Source organism: Vitis riparia, chromosome 11 (genome assembly GCF_004353265.1).
Source record: "Vitis riparia cultivar Riparia Gloire de Montpellier isolate 1030 chromosome 11, EGFV_Vit.rip_1.0, whole genome shotgun sequence".
Lineage (NCBI taxonomy): Eukaryota > Viridiplantae > Streptophyta > Magnoliopsida > Vitales > Vitaceae > Vitis > Vitis riparia.
Genome location: NC_048441.1, coordinates 12,766,588 through 12,792,471, shown reverse-complemented (window position 1 = coordinate 12,792,471; position 25,884 = coordinate 12,766,588). Strand labels below are relative to the sequence as shown.

Sequence of the window (25,884 nt, the reverse complement as noted above, 5' to 3'; positions counted from 1 at the left end):
AGCTTAGGATGGAGTGGGTTCAGCCAGGTAGTATTTGCGATATGATGGTGATTTCTTTAAAGTGTTTTGGGAATTCTATTAGATGCAAGATTCTTTGGAGGATCGCATGTCTCTCTTTGTTGTGGATTGTGTGGAGAGAGAGGCATGCTAGGATTTTCGGAGACATTTGGAAAACACTAGAGATGATGTGGGGCTAGTTTCATTTCTATATTTCTTTTTGGGTTGACCATTCATATATTTTTAAACCCTATTCTTTTAGTGTAATTCAGCTTAGTTGACTTTCGATATATACACCCTAGGGTTGGGTCTATAGGGTCAGGAGATGTTATAGTTTTATAGGCCTTTTGTACCTTTTGTGTAGCCTTCCTTGGGTAGTGGAGGTTTACTTAGTTCTTTTGATCAGGTTTGTACATTCCTCATCCTTTTCATGTTTCTTTTCTTAATATACATATATGGTTTGTTTCTGATATAAAACAAAGGATAAGTGAAGGACTTCTATTCATCTTTTTGAGCATCTACTTTCACAACGTTCAAAGACAATCCTCTCAACTTTATTCAACTTGAATGGATTCTGATATGTGGTTAAAAGAAGATAATCAGTTGGAATACCAGGGGTTTGGGTTCAAAGAAAAAGAGAAGGGTGGTTAAGGATTTTTTAAGATCAGAAAAGCCGAATGTAGTGATGATTCAGGAAACAAAAAAGGAGGAGTGTGATAGAAGATTCGTGGGTAGTGTTTGGACAGCCAGAAATAAGGATTGGGCAGCCCTTCCGGCATGTGGGGCTTCGGGTGGGATTTTGATCATATGGGACGCTAAAAAAATTGTGTAGGGAGGAGGTAGTGTTAGGTTCTTTTTCGGTCTCAATCAAGTTCGCATTGGACGGTTGCGAATCTGTATGGCTATCTGCAGTTTATGGTCCAAACAACTCAGCTCTCAGGAAGGATTTTTGGATGGAGCTTTCAGACATTGGTGGGCTTGCTTATCCGCGTTGGTGTGTGGGCGGCGACTTTAATGTCATAAGGAGAAGTTCAGAAAAATTGGGCGGTTCTAGATTAACCCCAAGCATGAAGGATTTTGATGATTTCATAAGAGATTGCGAATTGATAGATTTACCTTTAAGGAGTGCATCATTTACTTGGTCAAACATGCAAGAAAATCCAGTTTGCAAGAGATTAGATCGTTTCCTGTACTCAAATGAGTGAGAACAAGTATTTCCTCAAAGTATTCAAGGAGTACTGCCAAGATGGACATCGGATCATTGGCCGATTGTCTTGGAAACTAATCCGTTCAAGTGGGGTCCAACGCCGTTCAGGTTTGAGAATATGTGGTTGCAACATCCTAGTTTTAAGGAGAGTTTTGGAAGATGGTGGAGGGAGTTTCAAGGAATGGGTGGGAAGGGCACAAGTTCATGAGGAAATTACAGTTTGTTAAAGCCAAATTGAAAGAGTGGAATAAGGCTTCTTTTGGAGAGCTAAGTAAAAGGAAAAAAGATATCTTATCTGATTTAGTTAACTTTGATTCGTTGGAGCAAGAAGGGGGCCTATCCCATGAACTTTTAGCCCAAAGAGTTTTAAGAAAAGGGGAGTTAGAGGAGTTGATTTTGAGGGAAGAAATACATTGGAGACAAAAAGCTAGGGTGAAATGGGTAAAAGAAGGGGATTGCAACTCAAAATTTTTTCATAAGGTGGCCAATGGCAGGCGAAATAGGAAATTTATTAAGGAGTTAGAGAATGAAAATGGCCTAATGATGAATGATTCAGAGAGCATAAAAGAGGAGATTTTAAGGTATTTTGAAAAGCTCTACGTGAGTCCTCCTGGAGAGCCTTGGAGAGTGGAAGGCTTAGATTGGTCCCCTATATCTGGAGAGAGTGCGCTTAGGTTGGAATCCCCCTTTACTGAAGAAGAGATTTTTAAGGCTATTTTTCAGATGGATAGGGATAAGGCTCCGGGGCCAGATGGATTTACCATTGCAGTGTTTCAAGATTGTTGGGAAATGATAAAGGAGGATCTAGTGAAAGTGTTTGCAGAATTTCATAGGAGCGGAATTATTAATCAAAGCACCAATGCTTCCTTTATAGTTCTGTTACCTAAAAAAAGCATGTCAAGGAGAATCTCAGACTTTAGACCTATTAGCTTGATCACTAGTCTATACAAGATAATAGTCAAGGTGTTAGCAAGGCGCATAAGAGGGGCACTTCACGAGACCATCCATTCTACTCAAGGAGCCTTTGTTCAAGGGAGACAAATTTTGGATGCAGTTCTCATAGCCAATGAGATAGTGGATGAGAAAAGAAGATCAGGGGAGGAAGGAGTTGTATTCAAAATTGACTTTGAAAAGGCCTATGATCATGTGAGTTGGGATTTTTTGGATCATGTGTTGGAGATGAAAGGGTTTGGTCTTAGATGGAGGAAATGGATGAGAGGTTGCTTGTCCTCGGTTTCTTTTGCAGTCTTGGTGAATGGTAATGCGAAAGGGTGGGTTAAGGCATCTAGAGGTATAAGACAAGGAGACCCTTTATCACCGTTCTTGTTCACCATAATGGCAGATGTATTGAGTAGGATGTTATTGAAAGCTGAGGAGAGAAACGTCTTGGAGGGTTTCAGGGTGGGTAGGAACAGAACAAGGGTTTCCCACTTACAATTTGCAGATGATACCATTTTCTTTTCCAGCTCTCGGGAGGAGGATATGATGACCCTTAAGAATGTCCTGCTAGTGTTTGGGCATATTTCCGGTTTGAAAGTTAATCTTGACAAAAGCAATATCTATGGTATTAATCTTGAGCAGAATCACCTTTCTAGGTTGGCCGAGATGCTTAACTGTAAGGCTTCTGGGTGGCCTATACTTTACCTGGGTCTTCCTCTAGGAGGGAATCCTAAGGTGTGTGGCTTTTGGGATCCTGTGATTGAGAGGATATCAAGGAGATTAGATGGGTGGCAGAAGACATATTTATCTTTTGGAGGTAGAATAACTCTCATTCAATCTTGTCTCACCCATATGCCATGTTACTTTCTTTCCTTGTTTAAGATTCCCACCTCTGTGGCAGCAAAAATTGAGAGAATGCAAAGAGATTTTTTATGGTCAGGCGTAGGGGAAGGCAAAAGAGACCATTTGGTTAATTGGGACGTAGTGTGTAAGCCGAAATCGAGAGGGGGATTGGGTTTTGGAAAGATATCTATAAGGAATGTCGCTCTTTTAGGAAAGTGGTTGTGGAGATATCCTAGGGAGGATTTAGCTCTGTGGCATCAGGTTATTTTAAGCATTTATGGATCACACTCCAATGGCTGGGATGTTAACAACATAGTTAGATGGTCTCATCGTTGTCCTTGGAAGGCCATTGCACTAGTCTACCAAGAGTTTTCCAAGTTTACTCGGTTTGTGGTAGGTAATGGGGATAGAATTCGGTTCTGGGATGACTTGTGGTGGGGGGAACAACCTTTGGGAGTCCAATATCCAAGATTACTTAGCGTAGTCACGGATAAAAATGCTCTTATTTCATCAATTCTTGGATATACTCGCCCATTCTCTTGGAATTTCAATTTTCGCCGAAATCTTTCTGATTCTGAGATAGATGATTTGGAGGGCCTTATGCGGTCTTTTGATCGTCTTCGCATATCACCTTCCGTTCCAGATAAGAGATCCTGGTCCTTATCTCCTTCAGGTCTTTTCATAGTCAAATTTTTCTTTCTAGCCTTATCCCAATATTCTGAGTCACCTCCAGTTTTCCCTACCAAGATTGTCTGGAATGCTCAAGTCCTTTTCAAAGTCAAGTCCTTTGTCTGGTTGGTGGCTCACAAGAAGGTTAATACTGATGACTTGCTACAATTGAGAAGACCCTACAAAGCACTTAGCCCTGACATATGTAAGTTGTGTATGACGAATGGAGAAACAGTAGATCACCTTTTCCTTCATTGCTCTTTGACGATGGGGTTGTGGCACAGATTATTCCAATCAGCAAAGATGGATTGGGTTTCCCCAAGGAGCATCTCTGACATGTTATCTAGTAATTTTAATGGTTTTGGATCTTCCAAGAGAGGGATTGTCTTATGGCAAAACGCGTGCATCGCGTTAATGTGGGTGGTGTGGCGGGAAAGAAATGCAAGGATTTTTGAGGACAAAGCAAGGAATGCCGAGTATCTTTGGGATTCTATTTGTTTTCTTACTTCTTTTTGGGCTTTTTGTTCTAAGGTTTTTAAGGGGATTCCTCTTAACATATTACAACTTGATTGGTTAGCGGCGTGTAACTAGAGTGTCTACTTTTCTCTTTTTGTACTTTCTTATATTTGATTACTTGTAGTCTTGTTTCTCTTTGTTGGGAGGATTCCTCATCCTTCTATTTGTACCTTCTTTTTATCAATATATTCCTTTGTCGTTTCCTATAAAAAAAAAAAAAAAAAAGGTTAAAATAGTAATGTCAAAATGTTTTGATGTCTTCTGGTTTATTTTTCTTTTCCTTTTTTTGATCAGGTTTTGTATTTAGGGAAAATTTCTCATCCTTCTCTTGTTTACTCTATTCATGAAAATGTTAATAATAATAATAATAATAAATAAATAAATAAATAAATAAAATAAAAATAATAATAAAATAAAACAAATATTAAAGATTTCATTATGGAGACCAAAATTCTAGCTCTTCCAAAGGGTCTTGTTTAGATTAAAGCTTTAAGACTTTCAAATCTTGTATTGGAGTGAGATTCTGTTGAATGAATCCTGTTTGATGCCCTTTCAGATATTTGATATGATATGGAATCTATTTTGTTTTGAATTGGAATTTGGGTTTCTCTTCTTATATGCTGAAGTAGCTTAAATCTAATTTCCTCTTTTGCTGCAAGATTGCTTGTGCTTCAGCTGGAGAAGCTCGAAAATGGATGGAAGCATTTGATCATGCCAAGCAACAGGTATAACAAAATTAATTTAAAATTGTGACTAACATGGTGAATTTATCATGATCAACATAGAATTGGAGTCAGAAATTGATTTAAAATAAGTTATTTAATATGACTATGTTGTCTTATCTTGTTTGGTTAATATGGCAGTCACATTTTCTTGTGAATTTATCATGATCAACATAGAATTGGAATAAAAAAATTGATTGTTAACTAAGTTATTTAATATGACCATGCTGTCTTAACTTGTTTAGTTTATTGTTCTTTGTTTCATTTTGCTGATCATTGTAATACAGTAATGTACTCAATCTTTCTAGTGTAAAAAATTTCATGGCCTATATAATATTGAATTCACAAAGTTTTTCATACTGTGCTCTCTTTTTATTGAATCTAACTGATATGCTATTTAATCAACAGGCTGAATACGAGCTGTCAAGAGGAAGTGGTGCCAGAAATAAACTGAACATGGAAACTGAGTATGCTTAAACATCTGTGGATGGAGGAAATACTTAAAGAAATATTTAGTATGCTTTAAATTGTTTGTTAGTAAAACCTGTTGGACAAATTTTCATCAATGGTATCAAGGGCAAGTTTATATTGTACCCAGGAAACTTTTTATGAAGAATCCCCTTGTTTCAGCTCATTGGGGAATCACTCTGCATAGCCAACTGTTCCAATCTTAAAAAAAGAGAAAAAGTGCAATCTTATGTGTTTTAAATTTAAAACATGCAATCTTATTAACCAGCTATTAGTGTGTAATCTCTCTTTACTTTTTGATTTGTGAAGGATCAATCTTGAAGGGCATCGGCATTCTGTGCGGCGGTATGCACATGGTTTGAAAGAGCTTATAAAAATTGGACAAGGTGAATGATCTTGGTTATGTAAATGATGTTGATCATGGTGTTTCATTTAATGCCTAAATAGATGGCTGGTCATTTATTGACAGGACATAGAAATCATCATTAATGGAAGGTGGATTGAGCATTACAGGAAAAATCTACTGAAGTTGACCTTTATTCATACACCTCTGATGAAAAACAAAAACCTTATTTTGAAAACTATGTTCTATAACAATAATATACAAATATTTTTTATTCTACTTTTTATTCATAAAGTCTAAATCCTTAGTATTAGATAATACACATTGTTTTTAAATGCATGCTTTTTGGGAATTCTATGCTTGTTTTCTTGTCCATGCTTGCAATATTTCCTGTGTTGATTAGTATCTAGCAGCTCTTTTCCAACAGCTCTTATATATTTGTTTCCATAAATACATCATTGTTCCCATCATGTAGTATTACATATAAACATTTTCAATTTTGGCTTTGAAACATAATGTTTTTTATTTTTTTATTTTTTTATTTTTTATTATAGGCAAATAAGAATATTATTATTTTTATCAGAAGTCAAATAAGAATATGATTAACAGTGCCTGATCAAAAGAAGGTGCACCAAAGTACATAGGGTTGAAACACATTGTTTACCAATATTGATTTTAGACATATATCATTTGATCAATTTTTTTGTTGCTTGTAGGCCCTGAGTCACTTTTGCGACAATCCTCAAACTTGGGTGTCAAAGTGAGGTCGGATGGGTACATTGAAGGGGATGGGGGTGATGCAATTGAAGCACACGAATGGAAATGTGTCCGTACAATTGATGGTATTTATGTGTTAGCATGTTCACATTTTCTTGATAGATTATTAATTGGCATTGTCTTCTGGCTTTTTGTGGTAATTGTTGTTTCTCCTTGAGTTTTTTGTTTGTTTGCATTTGGATTTGACCATGCATCCTGTCACTGTTTTGTAACCACTGATAAATATTCTCTTGCTCTGATGTGGTGGAAAACTTTTTTGCAATTTCAGTCCAAGTGTACTCAAATAGTGAAGGGTTTTTATTTTTTTTTCTTCTCTTTTTTCTGGTTTTCTTCAGTTCTTTTTGGATTCACCTTCTTAGTGTGGTGTATTGGAGGAGGTTTTTATGTTATTAGAAGGGCAGGAGGGAGTTTGATAACATTATTGGAGAGTGAGTTAAGTGGATCCCTCACTTAGGAATGACTCCTTTATTTGGCTAAACCTCGTAAGAGTCCTTAGCTGAAGGAGGTTGGATAAGTTTTTGTTCTCTATGGACTTGGAAAGTAATTTCCCTCTTAGTCTTCAAGAAACTTTACCCCATCCTATCTTAGATCATTGCCCTTTGGTCCTAGAAAACCTTTTAAGTAGGGGCTAACCCTTTTTAGGTTTTAAAACCTGTGGTTGCTTCATCCTAGGTTCAAGGATTGCATTAGCACTTGGTGGAAAGAGTGTTAGGCAGTGGGCTAGGAGGGGTATAGGTTTATGCAAAAGTTGTTGGACGTCAAAGCAAAGTTGAAAGTCTACACCAAGGTTATTTTTGAAGATAACAAAGAAAGGAAGTTATCTTGAGAAATATTGCTACAATTAATTCTTGTTAGGAGGAAGGGGTTTTAACTATTGAGTTGGCTACTTTTAGGGCTACAAAGAAAGAGGAGTTGGAAGATTCAGTGTTCAAAGAAGAGGTGTTTTGAAAACAAAAATCTAGATTTAAACGGGCTAAGAAGGGGGATTGGAATTCAGAATACTTCCAAGGTATAGCCAATGGAAGAAGGAAAGGAAATCAATTAAATCATTGATGAGTGAGGATGGAGTTGTGCTAGATAACCAAGATAACATGCTAGAGGAGATTTTGAATTTCTTTGGCAAACTTTACAACATATCAAATAAAGATTCTTATAAGTTTGAAGGTTTGGATTGTACCCTTATTTATGAGGAGTGAGAGTTGTTTGGAAAACCTTTTACAAAATTGGTAATTGGAAATGCAATCTTTTAGTTGGATAAGGAAAATACACCACACTAGATGGTTTTTCTATAGCTTTATATTAGGAGTGTTGGGACACTATTAAGGAGGACTTGTTGAAAGGTTTTTACGAATTCTTTAATAATGAGATAATTAACAGGAGCACAAATGCCACTTTCACTGCTCTAGTGCCTAAGAAGTGTTAAGCCACTAGAGCTTCTTATTTTAGACCCATTAGCTTGGTGACTAACTTCTACAACATCATGCTAAAATGTTGCTTAAGCACTCAAGAGGAGTTTTACAATAGACCATTCACCTTTCTTAGAAAGCATTTTTTGAGGGTAGACAAAATTTAAAGTGGTAGATAAGAAAAGAAATTCAAGAGAAGAAAGGATGATCTTTAAGACTGATTTTGAAAAAAATTATGACCATGTGGAGGGGGATTTTTTAAATCATGTTCTAGAGAGAAAAGTTTTGGAGCAAAATGGAGATCTTGGATTTGTGGAAACTGATTTACAACTAAGTTTGTTAATCTACTATAGTGGTTAATGTTTTTAGTGGATTGAAGTTGAAGGTAGAGTATTGTGGCTTCCTAATGGGCTTTTTGGTCGGTAGATCTAGTGGGAGGGTAACCCATTTACAGTTTGCAATTTACACAATCTTTTTCTCATGAACTAGGCTACTTTTATTTGCAGAACCTTAGACTAATTTTGATGGCATTTGAGCATGTCTTTAGGATCAAAATAAACTTGGAAAAAAGCATTCTGTTAGGTATCAATATGAATCATGATCAAGTTCAAGCTTTAGCTTCCTTTTTAGATTGTGGGGTTTCTAATTGGCCTATATCCTTTCTCTATTGGAAAATGATTATTTTTTGTAGAAAAAGTTGAGGAAGCTTCCTACCTACATGAGTTGGGGATTTTTAAGATTAAGGGAGGGTACATAGTCCAGCTGAGAAGGTGGTCTCCTAAGGAAAATACACAAGTTTTAGGGAAGTTCAGAAAAGGTTGGATTGATCTGTGGGGTTTGCCCTTCCATTTATGGTATGAGGAACATCTGAAGAAAATTGTGGAGTAGTGGGGGAGGTGGTTGAGATCGATTGGCAAATAGTGAAATTGTTTGACCTTTCTAAAGCTAGAGTGACAATATCAATGAAGAAACATATTGTTCTTCCCACTTTGATTGAGGTGAAAGATGGAGGATGGGTTTTTACAGTGTCAGTTATAGTGGTTGGAGCTGAAGACAAATTGAGGGTTAGAGGAATGGCTGAGTCGACTCGGGGGAGGATAGAGTCACTCTTGGATAGGTGGCAGAAGGATGATTGAGAAGGGTAATCTAACAATTAAAGGTTGCTTTTTTCATAGGGTCCTCAGCAGTTCTCAAGGTGAACAGAAAATCATAAGGGTGAGGAAACTTTTAAGGGCATGTGTGGTAAGAGGAGTGCGTCAATGGGGAACAATTGGCTCTTTCTTTCCCCTCTCTTTAATTTGAATTCAAATAAAGAGAATGATGGGACCTTTGGGCCAAGCCTATTTGTTGAAAATGGGGCCGGAGCGGGTAAGGCCCATTCAAGCGCCAAGGATTGATAGCGGGCTTCAAATATTATGCAAAAGGGATGGGCCCATTCCTCTGAAGAACCCACGTCTGTGTTGAAAGTAAAAGTGGGTTGGGAAAGGGGATTTAAATTAAATGAAAGCCCACTTATGATATTAGGCCAAGAGCTGGGTGGAGATTGGCCCAAAGATGGAGAGGGCTGTTTAAGTAGAGAAGGATCCTTTTTGCCTGTTTCACTCGCAAAGGGGACGTTAGGCTTAGAGGCCTCTTCTTCTTAGCTGGGGGGTTCCACTCAAAAACTCGGTTCGAAGAAGATGCGGAAAAACCCTAGTCCTCTATTTCCTAGTTGTTGACAAGGGTTCCAAAGACGTTGCGGGCCTCCATAGCAGGAAGTTCTTTTCTTAGTACAAGATGTTCCGTCATGGGACGCTACTTTCAAAGTGGGATTACAGAAGGCGTGAAGGTTAAGCTCTTGTCCTCTCACTACTAGTCACCGATTAGGGTTCCGAAGGAAAAGTTTTGGGGAAAGGGCTTCGTTGACAGGTGGCAACATGGGTATGAGTGATTGCCTTGGTTAACAAATGTCTTCGCTTAAGCTAGATAATCAGCTTGAGGGGAAGGCAAAATCTGCACATCTTCTAACACTATAGACAAAGGAGATTATGAGGAATTTGGGTGTTTCGCTCATTGTGGGTCTTCAATCTGGGTTTTTCCTTCTAGTCTAGTAACCAATGCAAAAGGGTGGTCCTCAAAGGGGGCTTGTGGTTTGTTGGTAGAAGAAAACAAAGAGGTAACTTTGTCTTCTTTCTCTTAGTCATCTTTTTCAATTCTTCCTCCTTTCTCTGTCTTGGCACATCAATCTTTGGTTTATTTTGATATCGCTCTTCCTAACTCAATCCATCTGTTTCCTGAACCCCAAGTAGTATCTGAATTGAATTCCAAAAAAAAAAAAGGGAAAAAGACAAGGGCGCTTTGTGTGAGTATTTTTTTGGCAATCCTAACCTAGATGTTGTGGAGTCCCAGATAGTTTGTCTGAACCAAGTGCCTAAGGGCTTTAACTCCCTTAAGACTTTGCCCAGCTTGCCTAGCGAGCCCCCTAACCTTATTACAGATTGCCTTGTTGGAGCTAAATTTTCCCCTTCGGGTGGGTTTCAAATAAAGGGTCTATCTCCTAGCAAAATGGCTAAGTTCATTTGGTCTTAAGCTCTTTGGATGACAAGGTATATTCTAAGCAGAATAACAGGCCTTCCTCAAGTCTTTGAGATCCATAGGAACTGGTTTGGAGGTTTAGGGACATAGGGGTTTTTGTCATGAAGATCATTAACTAGAATATACGTGGATTGGGTTCTAGGAAAAAACGAAGGGTGGTTAAAGATTTTTTGCAACATGAGAACTCGAATGTTGTAATGTTTCAGGAAACAAAAAAGGAGGTGTATGATAGGAGGTTTGTTGGTAGCGTTTGGACGGTAAGGAATAAGGATGGAGCTTCTCTCTTGGCTTGTGAGGCTTTGGGAGGGGTTTTGATTATTTAGGATTTAAAGAAACTAAGTAGTGAGGAGGTGGTAACAGGATCTTTCTTTGTCTCATTCAAGTTTCTGATGGATGGCTTTAGGCCCCTTTGGTTGTCCTCGTTTATGGTCAAAAGAATTCCATACTTAGGAAGGATTTTTGGGTAGAACTCTTGAACCTTTCTGGCTTAACCTTTCCATTTTGGTGTGTGGGGGGTGATTTTAATGTCACAAGGAGAATTTTAGAAAAATTGGGTGGTTCTAGATTAACACCTAATATGAGGGACTTCGATGGTTTTATAAGAGAGTGTGAGCTAATTGACCTCCTTTTACGAAATGCCTCTTTGTCTTGGTCAAACATGCAAGATTCCCCGATATGTAAGAGATTGGGTCGGTTTCTATACTCTAATGAGTGGGAGCAAAATTTTCCTCAAGGCTTTCAAGAAGTTCTTCTTAGACAGACCTCATATCATTGGCCAATTGTTCTAGACACCAATCCATTCAAGTGGAGACCTACTCCTTTTAGATTTGAGAACATGTGGTTGCGACACCCAAGTTTCAAAGATTGCTTTAGTAGTTGGTGGAGAGCTTTTTAGGGTGATGGGTGGGAAGGACATAAGTTCATGAGGAAGTTACAATTTGTTAAGTCCAAATTGAAAGAGTGAAACAAAGAATCATTTAGAAAGCTAAAGGAAAGAAAAAAGAGCATCCTAATGATATTGTTAACATTGATGTTGAGTAGGAAGGGAATTTTTCTCCTGAGCTCTCAACACAAAGGGCTTTGAGAAAAAGGGAGTTAGAGCAACTATTGTTGAGGGAAGAGGTACATTGGAGACAAAAGTTAGGTTGAAATAGGTAAGAGAAGGGGACTATAATTCTAAGTATTTTCACAAGGTGGCTAATGGTGGACGAAACAAGAAATTTATCAAGATCTTGGGGAGCGAAAGAGGAATGGTGTTGGATAATATTGTTAGTATCTCAGAGGAGATATTGCATTTTTTTGAAAAGCTAAATAGGAGTCCCCCTGGAGAGTCTTGGAGAGTAGAAGGCTTAGATTGATCCCCCATCTCAGTAAAGAGTGCTTCTAGGTTGGACTTCCCTTTTACTAAAGAAGAGATTTGTAAAGCCACCTTTTAGTTAGATAGGGATAAGGCGTCGGGGCCTGATGGTTTTACCATTGCTTTGTTTCAAGAATGTTGGGACGTGATTAAGGACAACTTAGTGAGGGTGTTTGCAGTCTTTCACAGGAGCAGGATATTTAATCAAAGTACTAATGCCACTTTCATAGCTCTAGTGCCCAAAAAAAGTCAGGTAGAAAAAGTTTCAGACTTTAGACTTATTAGCTTGATCACATGTCTCTTCAAGATAATAGCTAAGGTCTTATCAGGGCGATTAAGAGGTGTGCTCTATGAAATTATTCACACTACTCAAGGGGCTTTTGTTCAAGGGAGGCAAATCTTTGATGCAGTTTTGATCGCCAATGAGACAGTGGATGAGAAAAAACGCTTAGGGGAAGAGGGAGTAGTCTTCAAAATTGATTTTAAACAGGCTTATGATTATGCGGATCGGGATTTTTTGGATCATGTTTTTGAGAAGAAGGGTTTTAGTCCTAGATGGAAGACTTGGATGAAAGGTTGTTTGTCCTTGGTATCTTTTGCAATCCTAGTGAATGAAAATGCCAAAGGGTGGGTCAAAACATCTAGAGGTTTAAGACAAGAAGATCCTTCATCCACTTTTCCTTTTGCTACTGTAGTTGGTGTGTTGAGTAGGATGATGTCGAGGGCAAAAGAGAGAAGTCTGTTGGAGGGTTTTAGTGTAGGCAGGAATAGAACAAGGGTGTCCTATTTGTAGTTTGTAGATGACACCTTCTTCTTTTCTAGTGCCTGAGTGGAAGAACTACAAACTCTTAATATTATTTTGTTAGTGTTTAGGAAAATGTTTGGACTTAATTAGGATCACCTCACTAGGTTGGTATTGACACTTGATTGCAAGGCTTCTGATTGGCTTATCCCTTATTTGGGTCTTTCCCTGGGGGGAGGGGGGGAACCCAAAGGCTTGTGGTTTTTGGGATCCGGTGATTGAGAGAGTTTGGCAAAAATTAGATGGGTGGAAAAAGGCCTATTTATCATTAGGTGGAAGAATAACTCTTATCTATTCTTGCCTCTCCCACATTCCTAGCTACTTTCTATCCTTGTTCAAGATTCCTGCTTCAGTGGTTGGAAAAATTAAGAAATTGCAAAGGGATTTTCTTTGGTCAAGGGCTAGGGAGTGTAAGAGAGACCATCTTCTTAGTTAGGATTTAGTGTGTAAGTCGTAGGTGGAGTCCTCCCCCCAATTACAAAATTCTAATAAAAAAATGCTCTCCACTATACAAGGAGGCCTATACAAAAAGGTTAAATCCGCTTTAGAAAATACATGGATGTCATTTTTTAAACCTTGACTAAGATCCTCTCTACTGTATGTTAGTTTCTCTTGGAGGTTGGGCTAGTTTTTTTTTTGGATCTGGTTACTTGGTCACTTTCTAACCAACCTTTGTACATCTTTGAAGGATTGCATGTCCTTCTTGTATTTATCCATTGATTGATGAATGGCGTTTGTTTTTTATTAGGAAAAAAAAAAAACTATGACACTGCATGAAGAATCTGCAAGGTGTGGTTTATGGCTGATTAAAATACATTGTTGGAGTTGAATGCTTGCTGGTCCAGTAAAAACAAGTTATAGAATTTATTTATAAATATTTTATTGCCTGAATGTTCTGTTCTTTTTTTCTTTTCCTTTTTTTTATTGTTTTCTTAATAGGCTTATTTTGTAACATCTTCCATGGTGGAATGAATTGAATTCTGTTTTTCTGGTTTCAGGTGTTAGGATCTTTGAGGATGTTGCTGCTTCTCAGGTATCTACTTTCTCATCAAAATTTTAAACATGCTAGTTATGTTGCAGGCTTTTATTTATTATTTTTTATTCTTGGCAATTATTGAAGAATTGCTTTATTATTTGGGTATTTTGGAAGGGAGTTGGTTGGGAATGTGACAAAGAAACACGAGGATGAAGTGAAATATAAGGAAAATCCCATTCCCTTTTCATTCTTGCGGGGGGAAGATTTTCCTACTGTGGGATATTATGGTAGATGCATCTTTCACTTTAGAATGTGTTGTGTTAGAATGAGATGTGCCAATTACATATTTCAGGCATATCCAATATCCTAGAAAATTTGTTTCAAGGACTTGAATCAAAAATAGAGATTTCTGAGTCAAATTCTTCATTGATATCAGATTAATGAAAGGATTGAAGTGTAATATTTAATGCAGTCTTAATATAACTGCTATTCCTTTCCTTAGGACTTGGATGTAAGATGAAAGAGCCTGGGTTGTCCACTTTCCTGAAATGCCAAGAGCCTTTTGTTCTTTTGTTTTAACATTACCTTTTTTTTCATTGTCTTCTAAGCATTTTTACAGTTAAAAAGAAAACCAAGAGAAGTGACCAGGGAATATTGACTCAAGATGAACGACAATAAAGCAGCAAAATGTGATCAAAGCATAGAATAGAACTTGGTGCAAATAATTTCAATAATAAAGAACAAATTAATGTGAAAGAAAAATTGTTTTATCTTGACTTCTAAAAGTCGGGATATTAAAAGTGAAAAGCTTAATCTATAACATGAAATAAAAGACTACATGCATGCATCAATTAAAGTTTGCTTGCTGTTGAGGATGTAAACCTTGTGGCTTCTGACATGGCACACTTGCTATTGATGTAGCACCTAGGGTTTGCTCCTCTAAGGCCCCCACATCAAACATCTTATCATCTGTTGCATTTGATGCTGCTGGGTGGCCTGTTGTGGCACGTAGGGTCTGAATGCTATGAATTATTAAATCTATTTATTTTTACATGTTAAAAACAGTTATAAAATTAATTATTATGTTTCTTCTCTAAAATATAAATAAGATGAAAATATTTGAAAATTTATAATTTGAAAAATATCATAATCAATATATTTCCTGATACCCTAAAAATTCTTGAATTCATTACGATAATAAAAATTAGATGAAGATTAATCATGTAGCTAGTTAGAAACTTGGTTATTGAATAGTAATTAGGGTTTCTAATTATCCTTAAATGCTAAAAAAAATGTTAGAAATTTTCTGGGTTAAGTTTCATTGATTACGCTCTAGTTTTTATGTGGTATAATTTCAGATGTGGATTTATGATTGAAATATGTGTTCAATTGTTGAGATTAATTCATTAATTTTTGGATTTTTGATATGGGAAAGTGAATCAAATCCTAACTATTTATTTTTCAAAATTAATTAGAATTGCTGATTCTATTGGACATTTAGATGAGCGTGAATTATATTTTGGAGTTCTAATTCAAAAAATCCCTTTGGATTTGATAATAGAATTTTTTGCATCTGGAAAAATGGAACCCGGAAGTGGGGTGTTTCCGATAAGGAATTTGTGCTAAGGAGGCTTGGGTGAGGGTGGTGGGTCTTCCTCTTCACATGTGGAGTGGAGAGGTATTCAAAAAGATAAGCGATGGATGCAAAGGTTTTATCGCAGTGGATGAAGATACAACTTTTTTTTCTGAGTTACAGCGGGCCAAGATTTTAGTGAAGATGGTTGGTAAGGAGCTACCCAATTCTTTGGAGATAGTGGTGGGGTTGGGTTGCGTTGTTGTTCAGTTATAGTGGGAAATTCATCCTTTGTTTGTTCAAGTGGTGTTGACAAGTGAGAGCTACTCAATTGGTGCCTCTGGGGATAGGGAAGAAGAAAAAGAGAGTCTGTGCGCTAACTCCTATGGTTCTCAAAGAGGAAGGGTGGTGCATGATGAGGTTCAGAGGGGAGTAAAAGATGTGTCGAATTCTGAGGGGAGGCAAAAAGGAGTTGTTGCTATTTCTGTTGTATCCTCTGTATTGGGGTCTAAGGGTAGGTTTGAAAAGGGGGGTGTGGATTTGATTCCCGAGCGTGGGGGGGAGGAGTAGGGGCGAACGTGGCTTTTTTTAAGCCATTGGGTGGGTGCAATGGTGGGTTGGCTGGAGGAAGGAAAGGGAAGGTGGGTTTGGGCTTTTTGAAAGGGAAAGGTCATAAGGTGGATGACTTTAGGCCCTTTTCTTTAAAGAGCCCTTTAGTGGGCCAAGATGAAGGGTGGGAGCTAGGTGCTGGGCCTAGTAAAATGGGTTTGGAGGTCGATGGCCCTTTAGAAGCACTAGCTCATCCCGCTTTTGCGATTGAAGCTAGGGCTCAGGAGGAATCCTAGAGCGAAGACAAAGATGGTGGAAGGCTAGTTTCTGGCCTCTTCGAGGGGGACTTGATGTTAGCTCTGGCCCCAATGCTTGGCCAAACAAAGATGACTCAAGCGAAGTTTGCTAGGGCAGCGATTATGAACGAGGTGCTATTGGAAAAGTCCTCTAGGTATGCTGATCTTCCTCTTGGTCTTGTGCGTCCTCTATTTCTCTTTTCTACCCCTTTTTCTTTTGATTTTGGTTTAGCCTTGGTGGTGAGTGGGTCCTCTAGCTTGGGTGGGATGGTTGAGGCAGAAGAAGAGAGGTCCCTCGATCCTTTGACCATTGTCTTGGCTGATGGCAATGCGTGGGAGGCTGTAGAAGGAGAGGAGAAGGATTTGGTTGAAGGAGAGTAAGGGACTTTACAGAAAAAGCTGTGGATGCGGGGTTAGTTAAGAAGTAGAAGAACTTGGTGACCAGTGGGATGGGAGTAGTTTGGTGAAGTTCAACAAATTCTTGGGTTTCTCAATAGAAGGGTTTGAAGGGGAATTACTAAGTTTGCTTCTAAGGATAAAAAACAGAAGGAAATAGGGCAAGAGGAAGGGTCTTTGTTCGACTACAAGGTTCAATCGAGAATTGAAGAAGCTAAAGTGGTCGATCAATTATAATGGAAGGGACAGAGAGAGTGGGGTAGCCAAAAGAGAAGGGGTTAGAGTTTTGAGTTGTAAATGAAGTTAAAAGTGTTATCTTGGAATTCATTAGGGTGGTGCGAAGTCTTGGTGTGGGGAGATTTTTGGAGCGGGGTGCGTTAGATGCAAGGGGAGCAGCCGGAGGGGTGGTGGTTTTCTGGGATAATAGAGTGTTCTTTTTTTTTATTATTATTATTGGCATGGAGGTGGGACAGTTTTCGATTTCTCGTTGTTTTAAAAATTGGGAGAATGGATTTTATTAGGTCTTTCCGAGTTTTTATTGTCCTATTTTGAAGAGATGCAAAGAATTTTTTTAGGAGGAGTTAGGGGCTATTCGTGGGCTATTGAATGACCCTTGGTGCATTGCTGGGGACTTTAATGTGACAAGGTCCCCTAGTGAGCGCAACAGAGGTGGAGGTTGGCTTTTGCGATGAGAAGATACTTGAAGGTGATTGACAAGCTGGCTTTGAGAGACCTTCCCTTGCAAGGGGGTCTATTTACCTATAATGGTGGGCTGAATGGGCAATCCGTGTCAAGACTAGATCGTTTTTTGGTGTCTGAGGATTGGGAGAGTAATTTTAGTGGGGTGGGACAAAGCACCCTTTCTAGACCAGTGTTTGATCACTACCCTATTTTACTAGATGGGAGAGGGATAAGGAAAGACTCTATTCCTTTTCGTTTTGAGAATATGTGGTTGAAAGAGGAGGAATTTAAGGATCTATTGAAAAGTTGGTGGCAAGGGTTTAATTTCATGGGCTCTTGTAGTTTCATTTTGGCAGCAAAGTTGAAGGCCTTGAAGAGCAATTTGAAAACCTGGAATAAAGAGGTGTTTAGGAAGGTGGAGGTTAATAATAGTATGGTGTTAATACAAGGCAGGAGTTGTTGTCTTGTTTGGCCTCGGTTTTTTATTGCACAGTGTCAGAGTGGCCTTTGTCTTATTTAGGTCTTCCATTGGGAAGGAACTCAAAGACGATAGGCTTTTTGGATCCTACGGTTGAGAGAATTTCGAGGAGGTTGGATGGTTGGAAAAAGGCCTTTTTGTCTTTGGGAGGGAGGATTACTATAATTCAGTCAAGTTTGTCTCACATCCCTAGCTACTTCCTCTCCCTCTTCAAAATCCCAGTATCAATAGCCTCAAAGATTGAGAAGCTGCAAAGGGATTTTCTTTGGTATGGGGCGGGGGAAGGGAAGAAAGATCATCTTATCAGATGGGATGTTGTTTGTAGGTCAAAGGAGTTGGGAGGTTTGGGTTTCGAGAAGACTTCTTTGAGAAATATTGCTCTCTTAGGGAAATGGCTTTGGAGGCTCCCTAGATAAAGGAATGGTCTTTGGCATAAGGTTATTGCGAGTATTTATGGGACACATCCTAATGGATGGGATGCCAACATGGTGGTTAGATGGTTACACAGATGTCCTTGGAAGGCTATTGCTCAAGTTTTCCAAGATTTCTCCCATTTTGTCCGCCTAGTGGTGGGGAATGGGGAGAGAATCCGTTTTTGGGAAGATCTTTGGTGGGGTAACCAAACTTTGTACTTTCAATTTGTTGGTCTTTATAGAGTTATTTCTGTGAAAAACCTTACCGTCTCAAATGTCCTTGTCAATTCATTTCCACTGTCTTGGAATTTTAATTTTCGTTGTAATCTTACTGATACAGAAATTGATTTCCTTCAGATAATCATGTCCTCCCTTAGTTTAGTGCTTTTCTCCCCTTCTTTGGCAAATTCAAGAGCTTGGTCTTTATCATCATCAGGCTTGTTTTCAGTAAAAAAAATTTTCTTGGCCTTGTCAAAAGTCTCTAATGTTAAGGCCCTCAAAGGTTAAGCCCCTCGCTTGGTTAGTAGTACATGGGAAGGTAAACACCAATGACAAGTTGCAATTGAGAAGACCCTATAAATCCCTCTGTCCTCAATGGTGCATTCATTGCAAAGGAAATGGAGAATCGATTGACCACCTTTTTCTTCATTGTCTTGTTACCATTGGACTCTAGCACAAGCTGTTCAATCTAGCAGGGTTGGCTTGGGTCCCTCCAAGGAGTATTGTGGACATGATGGTTATTGTTTTTAAAGGTTCAGGGAATTCATTAAGAGGCAAGACACTTTGGCAAATCGCTTGCCTTACTTTGTTATGGATGGTGTGGTAAGAGAGAAACAATAGGATTTTTGAGGATAAGGGGAGAACAGAAGAGATGTTATGAGACTTGCTTCTTTTCTATTCCTCTCTTTGGGCCTCTTGTACTGCAGCTTTTAGCGGAGTTCCTTAGTGTTTTACAACTCAACTGGATTGCAGTTTACATTTCAAAAGTTTAAGAGTATTGGAGTTTTTCTTTGTATTTAGTGTTCTAAAGTTGGATGTTTTCTCTTTTGTTCAGTTTTTGTTTTTGTGGGAAGGACCTCTCATCTTTCTCTTGTTTCTTCTCTTTCTCTTGTATCTTTTCTTCTTTTAATATATTTTTCTTTGTTTCTGATAAAAAAAAATAACAGTATGGTGTTGCAACAGGTTAATTTTTGGGATAATTAGGAGAGGTCTAGAGCTTTATCGGTGGAGGCTAGGAAGGAAGCAAGGGAGAAGTATAAGAAATGGGTCCTCATGGAGTCCTCGTTTTTCTATGGCTTTCAATGATTGGGAGGTGGCCTTAGTGGAATGATTGCTCATGACAATTCAAGGGAAGAGGGTTAGTGTAGAATTGGAGGATAGGGTGTTTTGGAAACAGATAAAAAATGAGATTTTTATGGTTAAGTCCCTTTATACTACAGTATTCCAAGGAATATCATTTGGAGTCCTTATGTTCCTCGCAAAGTGGGTTTTTTTGCATGGGAAGCCTCATGGTGGAAAGTTTTAACATCATATCAGCTAAAGAGGAGGGGTTGGACCCTAGCTAATAGATTTTTCTTTTGTCTAGCCAAAGAGGAGTCTACTAATCATATCTTAATCCACTGCATGAAGACTAGGGTTTTGTGGGAGTTATTATTTGCTCTTTTTGGTGTGATTTGGGTTCTCCCTTGCTCGGTAAGGGAGACTCTCCTTGGTTGGTATGGGTCCTTTGTTGGCAAGAAGTGAAAAAAAGCTTGGAAGCTGACTCCTTTATGCCTTTTTTGGGTGGTGTGGAAGGAAAGAAACAAAATAGCGTTCGACAATAAAGAGTTTTTGGTTCATAGGTTGAAGAATTCTTTTGTGTGTAGTTTTTGGTCTTGGAGAAAGTCGTATATAGATGTTGGACTTTTACCTTTAATCGACTTTTTTGATTGGTTAGATTCTAGGTGAGGGTAAGTGAGGTTTTTTGTATCCCCTTTTTTTTGTTCTTCTTTGCCTTATGGCATCTACTGTATACTTCCTATATGCCTTGAGTTGTCCTCTGGGCTTCTTTTTTCTATATTTATATATTTTCTTCTGATTTTACCTATTAAAAAAAGAAAAAAATGTTATGGCACTTTAGGTTAGGGCATCCTAGTTTCATGTATCTCAAAAAGTTTTTTCCTTCATTGTTCATTAATAAAAATCTAAAGTCATTTCACAGTGAAATCTGTCAACCATCTAAACATGCTTGAAATTGTTACCTATTCAACATTATAAAGCGTCACATCCATTCTGTCATACATAATGATATTTGGGGGTCGTCTTGTGTCAGTAACATCTCAGGTGCTAGATAGTTTGTGTCCTTTGTTGATGACACGCTAGAGCCACTTGAATATTTCTCATGAAAAAAAAATCAGAGGCATGTCCTATTTTAAAAAACTTTCACTCCATGCTCCAAACACAATTCCAAGCCAAAGTACAAATCTTTAGGACTGAAAATGCTAGAGAGTACTTCCATTCCATGTTCGGGGATTGTCTTCTCCATAATGACATAGTGCATCAAAGTTCTTGCATAGACACCCCATAACAGAATGGGATTACCAAAAGAAAAACTGACACCTTCTAAAGTAGCTCATTCTCTCATGTTCACAACTCATGTATCAAAATACTTTTAGGGGGAGGCAATTCTTATTGTTGCCTATCTTATTAATGGGATGCCTTCTAGAGTCTTGAAATTCCAAACTCCATGTCAAATACTCACTCAAGTCTATCCTGAAAATAGACTCACTTCCTCCTTACCACTTAAAGTTATCAGTTGCTCAACCTTTGTTCACATTCCTTCACACCAAAGAAGCAAACTTGATCCCAGTGTTATAAAATGTCTATTTCTTGGCTATTCACCTCACCGATAAGGGTACAAATGCTATTCTTTTGTCACTCGGAAATTTTACAACTCCATGAACGTAACTTTCTTTAAAAATCAATCCTTCTACCCTAAAACTCATATTCAGGGGCAGAGTTCTATCATTCTGGAGGAATGTCAGTTTTGGCAAGATGAGGACATCACAACCATGCCAACCTTACCCACACTATCCACACCAACTATCACCATCATTTTACTTGCACCTCTTCCACATGATTCACCTTCCAAAATTGGTCAAACTGAAGCCACTCCAAGTACTCCTCAGATTCCAACACAAAGAGCATAAAATAAAGATGTACTTAACACCAAATTTCTAATTTTGGGTCTTATGAAAGGTTGTCTCCTTGTTACCGTGCCTTCACCACAAACCTGTCCAATATGGAGATTCCGACCTGCATACAAGAAGCACTTGAGAAACCAAAGTGGAAAGAAGCCATTAGTGAAGAAATTTGAGTCCTTGTAAAGAATGGTATTTGGGAACTCTTAGATCTTCCCAAAGGGAAACATCCTGTGGGATGCAAATGAATATTTGATGTCAAATATAAGGTTGATGGGAATGTTAATCGATACAAAGCAAGTGTATAAGTGTTATTATCTTTGGCAGCCAATTTAGATTGGCCTCTTCATTAGTTGGATATGAAGAATGCCTTCCTCAATGAAGATTTAAAAGATGAAGCCTACATGGAAATTCCTCTAGGATTGGAGACCACAAGCAATGCTAATGAAGTTTGGAAACTAAGAATATCACTCTATGGCCTCAAATAGTCTTCGAGAGCTTGGTTTGATAGATTCACAAGGGCAATCAAGGGGCATAGGTACTCACAAGGGCAGTTAGATCGCACCTTGTTCACCCAAGTATTCATCAGAAGGAAAGATCACCATCCTCATTGTATACGGGGATGAATCATTATAAAAGGTGACCACAAAGAAGAGATGAACCAATTAAAGGCCATACTTGCTAAGGAGTTTGAAATCAAAGATCTTGGAGCCTTGAAATATTTCCTCAGCATGGAAGCTGCTCGTTCAAGCAAGGGTATTTCAGTTTCATAATGGAACTATGCTCTCAACTTGTTAAAAGAAACAAGCATGCTTCATTGCAAGTCCACAGACACTCCTATGGACCCAACCAATAAAGTTGGAATGAAAGAAGATAGTGCACCAATTGACGAAGAAGGTATCCAAGGTTGGTAGAGAAACTTATTTACTTGTCACACCAAACCGGGCATTGGTTTCTCTGTCAGTGTAGTTAGTTTATGAACAACCCAACTGACAAATGCCTTGATGCAGTATAACGGATGCTTAGATATCTCAAAATGACTCCAGGAAAATGATTATTTTCAATAAGAAAACAAACAAGAACATTGAGATTTTTTCAAATGCCAACTAAGTAGGATCCTTAATAGATCGAAGATCCACCTCTGGTTATTGCACATATGTTTGGGGGAACCTAGTTATGTGGAGAAGTAAGAAACAATTAGTTGTTGTAAGAAGCAGTGCCAAAGTTGTATTCATGCCATGGCTCACAAAATATGTGAAGATATGTGGCTCAACAGGCTCTTAGAACTCAAGATTCCTACTGAGAACTCAATGAAAATGCTACGTGACAATCAAGCTACTAAGTATTTCTAAGAATCCAGTTCATCATGATAGAATAAAGCATGTTGAGATTGATTGTCACTTCATCAAAGAAAAGATTGAAAAAGGGATCATCAATAGGGTTTACACTCCTATATGTCTTCGAACTGCTGACATACTCACCAAAGCTCTACCAAGGGATTCACTTTGAGACATTAATTTCCAAATTGGGAATGATTGACATATATTCCCTGACTTGAGGGGGAGTGTGGAATTCTTTAGTGAACTTGAAGAAATCTCGAATTTATTATTTAGTCTAGTATTTCTTGTCTAAATAAAGATATTGGGATAATTAGTAATCGATATTTCTGGCTACTATTTTTTGGAATCCTGGTTGTTAGGATTTATTTTATTTCCTTTTTTTTTTTTTTTTTTGGTCTTAGAATCAAAGAGTTGGTTGAATGGTTTAGGGTCTTCCACTCCTATATTCGTTGTATCCTACCAATTCTCAAATTAAGGAAAAATGAAAAGGTGAAGAATATTTTTCTTCCTTTTCTATACTTTCAATGGAACTGAAATAAGCATACTTGTGCTTTTTTTTATTTATATAGATTTTGCTTTACTCTTTGCAGAGTGGTAAAGGTGTCCTCACGAAATCTGTTGGTGTTATTGATGCAAATGCAGATATTGTTTTTGAAGTGCTCCTAAACCTTGATCGGCATCAAAGATATGAGTAAGTTGCTCAGACTATATTCTTGTTACATGGTTTACAATTTCAGTTCTCTGATAATTTTCTTTACAGGTGGGACATGTTGACAGTTGATTTGGAGCTAGTAGATTCTTTGGATGGGCACTATGATATTGTCTACGGAACATATGATCCAAAATATTTTACTGGGTAAAGTTGCTTCAGTTTACTAACCTGTTCCATTCTCCCAATTAGGCAGTTTCTGTTAGATGGTCAAAAAATCTTGGACTCTACTGTTTGAACTGGAATTCAGATTCTTAGTTCTTTCGGTGAACAAAAATAAGCATTTCTCATATTGAAAATGATTTTTTACAAAATGATCTCTTTTAGGTGCTTGACAATTTCATGTTTCCTGTCCATCTTGAGATAGTTCCTTATTTTGTTTTATTTTTTATTTTTTTTAAAGTGCTTTGTGTTATGGAATGGCATCCAGCCTTGTGAATTTAGATTCAATTAGTGTGGACTTCTTAGTTAAATATGTGTTTCTTTCCTATATGATTTTTACCCTCTGAAATGGTGTAGTTTTTGGCTGAATTACAATATAAAAATAATAATTTAAGAAACTATCTAGATAGTTGGATTATTCTGACTAACCTACTGGAAATTATTGTGTGACTGAATGACCAAAACTCAGTCTTATCCCAAAAAAAATATGAAACTATTAATGGATTAATATTTCTTAGCTTATGGACCATCTGGCTCACTTCTATGGTCATAGATATTTGTCTAGCTCATGGTGCTACCATCATTTGTTCAACCAAACCAATTGTACATGCATGTGCTAGTTCATATGTGAGATCTTGATAGCCACCACATTGCCATCTTGCATTGGTATGTTGTTAATATTCCACTTCAAGTATTTTTAGTCTTCAACATACAAACTGCCCACTGGTTAATGGATACCCTACCCTAATAATAATACTTAAAAATATATGTATGTAACCATCTTTCTTTTTGTTATAATGTTTAAAGCTAGTTAAGATTGGGACATGTTAGTTATTAATTCTTCTGCTTTACTCTATATGATAATTTGGTTTGTCTCCATTTTACCTCATATTTACTGTTGGATACTATGTTTTGCAGTTGGTACTCAAAGAGGGACTTTGTCCTTGCAAGGCAATGGTTTCGTGGACAAGATGGAACCTATAGTAAGAGAGTTGGATTATTGTGATTAATGTGCTGAAATTGTGTGATCATCTTAATCAATCACATCTATCTTATGAACTTTTCCTGCCCTCTAGCTATTAAAATTTTTTTTAGTGATGCTGGTACACAACTGCTCATCAATGCTATGATGCTCAGATCAAATTCAATTTTTCTGTGGGTGGACTATCACCTTGGCTATGAAACATTGGATATTTCAAAAATATGGAAGAGACTTAGTTTTGATGAGTTTTAATGATTTCAATTGAATTATTTTCCTTTTCTTTAAAGTTTACCGTTTGGTTTCATAGAATCATCAGCACTTTGGTTATTTCAGTGGAATTATTTCAAACCTTAAAACCATGCCTTAAGGATGATAGGAGTTTGATGCGAGTCAATAAGGTCTCTTATGATCAGATTGATAATTTTTATATAATTTGGTGCATTTAGGAAAAAAAAAAAAAAAGGAAAAAAGAAAAAGACCCTTTTTACTGTCACTTTTTTTCAAGCTGGTCAAGTTGATATGTACCTTTTACATGTTAGTAAACACAACATCACTTAATTAAAGAAAACCAGCTTCCTTTGCCCATTTGCTTGGTTAACTTTTGTAATGCGTTTACTCATGCAGCAATCTTGCAATTTCCTTCCACACATAAGAAGCGACCTCCAAGATCTGGATATCGACGAACAAAAATTAATCGTAAGAATTCCTTTCTATAAATTTGGAAACTTATATATGATCTTTGTCTGAAGCACTCATTGTTTTCTACTGTTTTGATTAAATAAATAAATTGTTATGTTAAAGGAAATAGGCAGTTAGGCTGTGGCCATAAAATACTTGGAATACAGGATTTCTTATCCAGTTTTGACATGTCTTGATCTCACCTTTTCTGGAATTGTTTAATGTAGTCTCTTAATGAAAGAGACTCCCACTTTAAATTGGAGACCTTTTTGTTAAAAAGGAAAAAAATTTGGAATACACAATTGAAGGGCTTTCTTTTATGGGGTTTTGCTACAGGCCTGTAAGGTTGTAAGTCACCTTGTCATACGGTTCTTGTAGTTGTTTGGTGATATTTTGCTTCGCAGAAACCAATCATGCTTCTAGCCAGTTGCTGAAATCAATGATGGCCATTTCTCATAGATTTTCTTTCTTCATACGAGTGACTTGTTAATTGGCCAAAACAATAAAAAAAACTAGTTAAGTTGCTTTATTATGAAAATCAAACAAGGAAATGCTAAAACCAAACCCCATCCCACATCTTGTCAGTCTTTAGGTTTTTTCTCAAAAGGTCCCTAATTATATAAGCAATGTTAAAAATGTAGAAACCTTAAAAATACCATGGAAATATATATTTAAAAAATTTTTTTTTTTCAATGATGTTTAAATTTGAAAAGAGGACCTAAGTGGATAAAAAGGAATTCTAATTTTTTTAAGTTATAAAAATAGGCTTAGGTCATTAACCCATTCAATTGTCCAAACATTTCAAAAGTTTCACCCCATGTCCAATCAAGAGCTGGTTGATTGCTAGGTTTG

At 37.5% G+C, this 25,884-nt stretch overlaps 1 protein-coding gene across 3 annotated transcripts in view; it reads left to right on the top strand.

Moving 5' to 3' along the window:
* The window catches only part of LOC117925044 (protein ENHANCED DISEASE RESISTANCE 2), a 130,202-nt gene that overhangs the window by 31,052 nt on the left and 73,266 nt on the right, over nt 1-25,884 (top strand). For all 3 annotated transcript variants that reach the window (XM_034843854.1, XM_034843855.1, XM_034843856.1), the window contains exons 4-12: nt 4,831-4,896; nt 5,302-5,360; nt 5,671-5,747; nt 6,421-6,546; nt 13,619-13,653; nt 23,092-23,192; nt 23,262-23,357; nt 24,291-24,355; nt 24,979-25,050. In XM_034843854.1, coding sequence (XP_034699745.1) covers nt 4,831-4,896; nt 5,302-5,360; nt 5,671-5,747; nt 6,421-6,546; nt 13,619-13,653; nt 23,092-23,192; nt 23,262-23,357; nt 24,291-24,355; nt 24,979-25,050 — 697 coding nt within the window. The remainder of the gene's footprint in view (nt 1-4,830; nt 4,897-5,301; nt 5,361-5,670; nt 5,748-6,420; nt 6,547-13,618; nt 13,654-23,091; nt 23,193-23,261; nt 23,358-24,290; nt 24,356-24,978; nt 25,051-25,884) is intronic.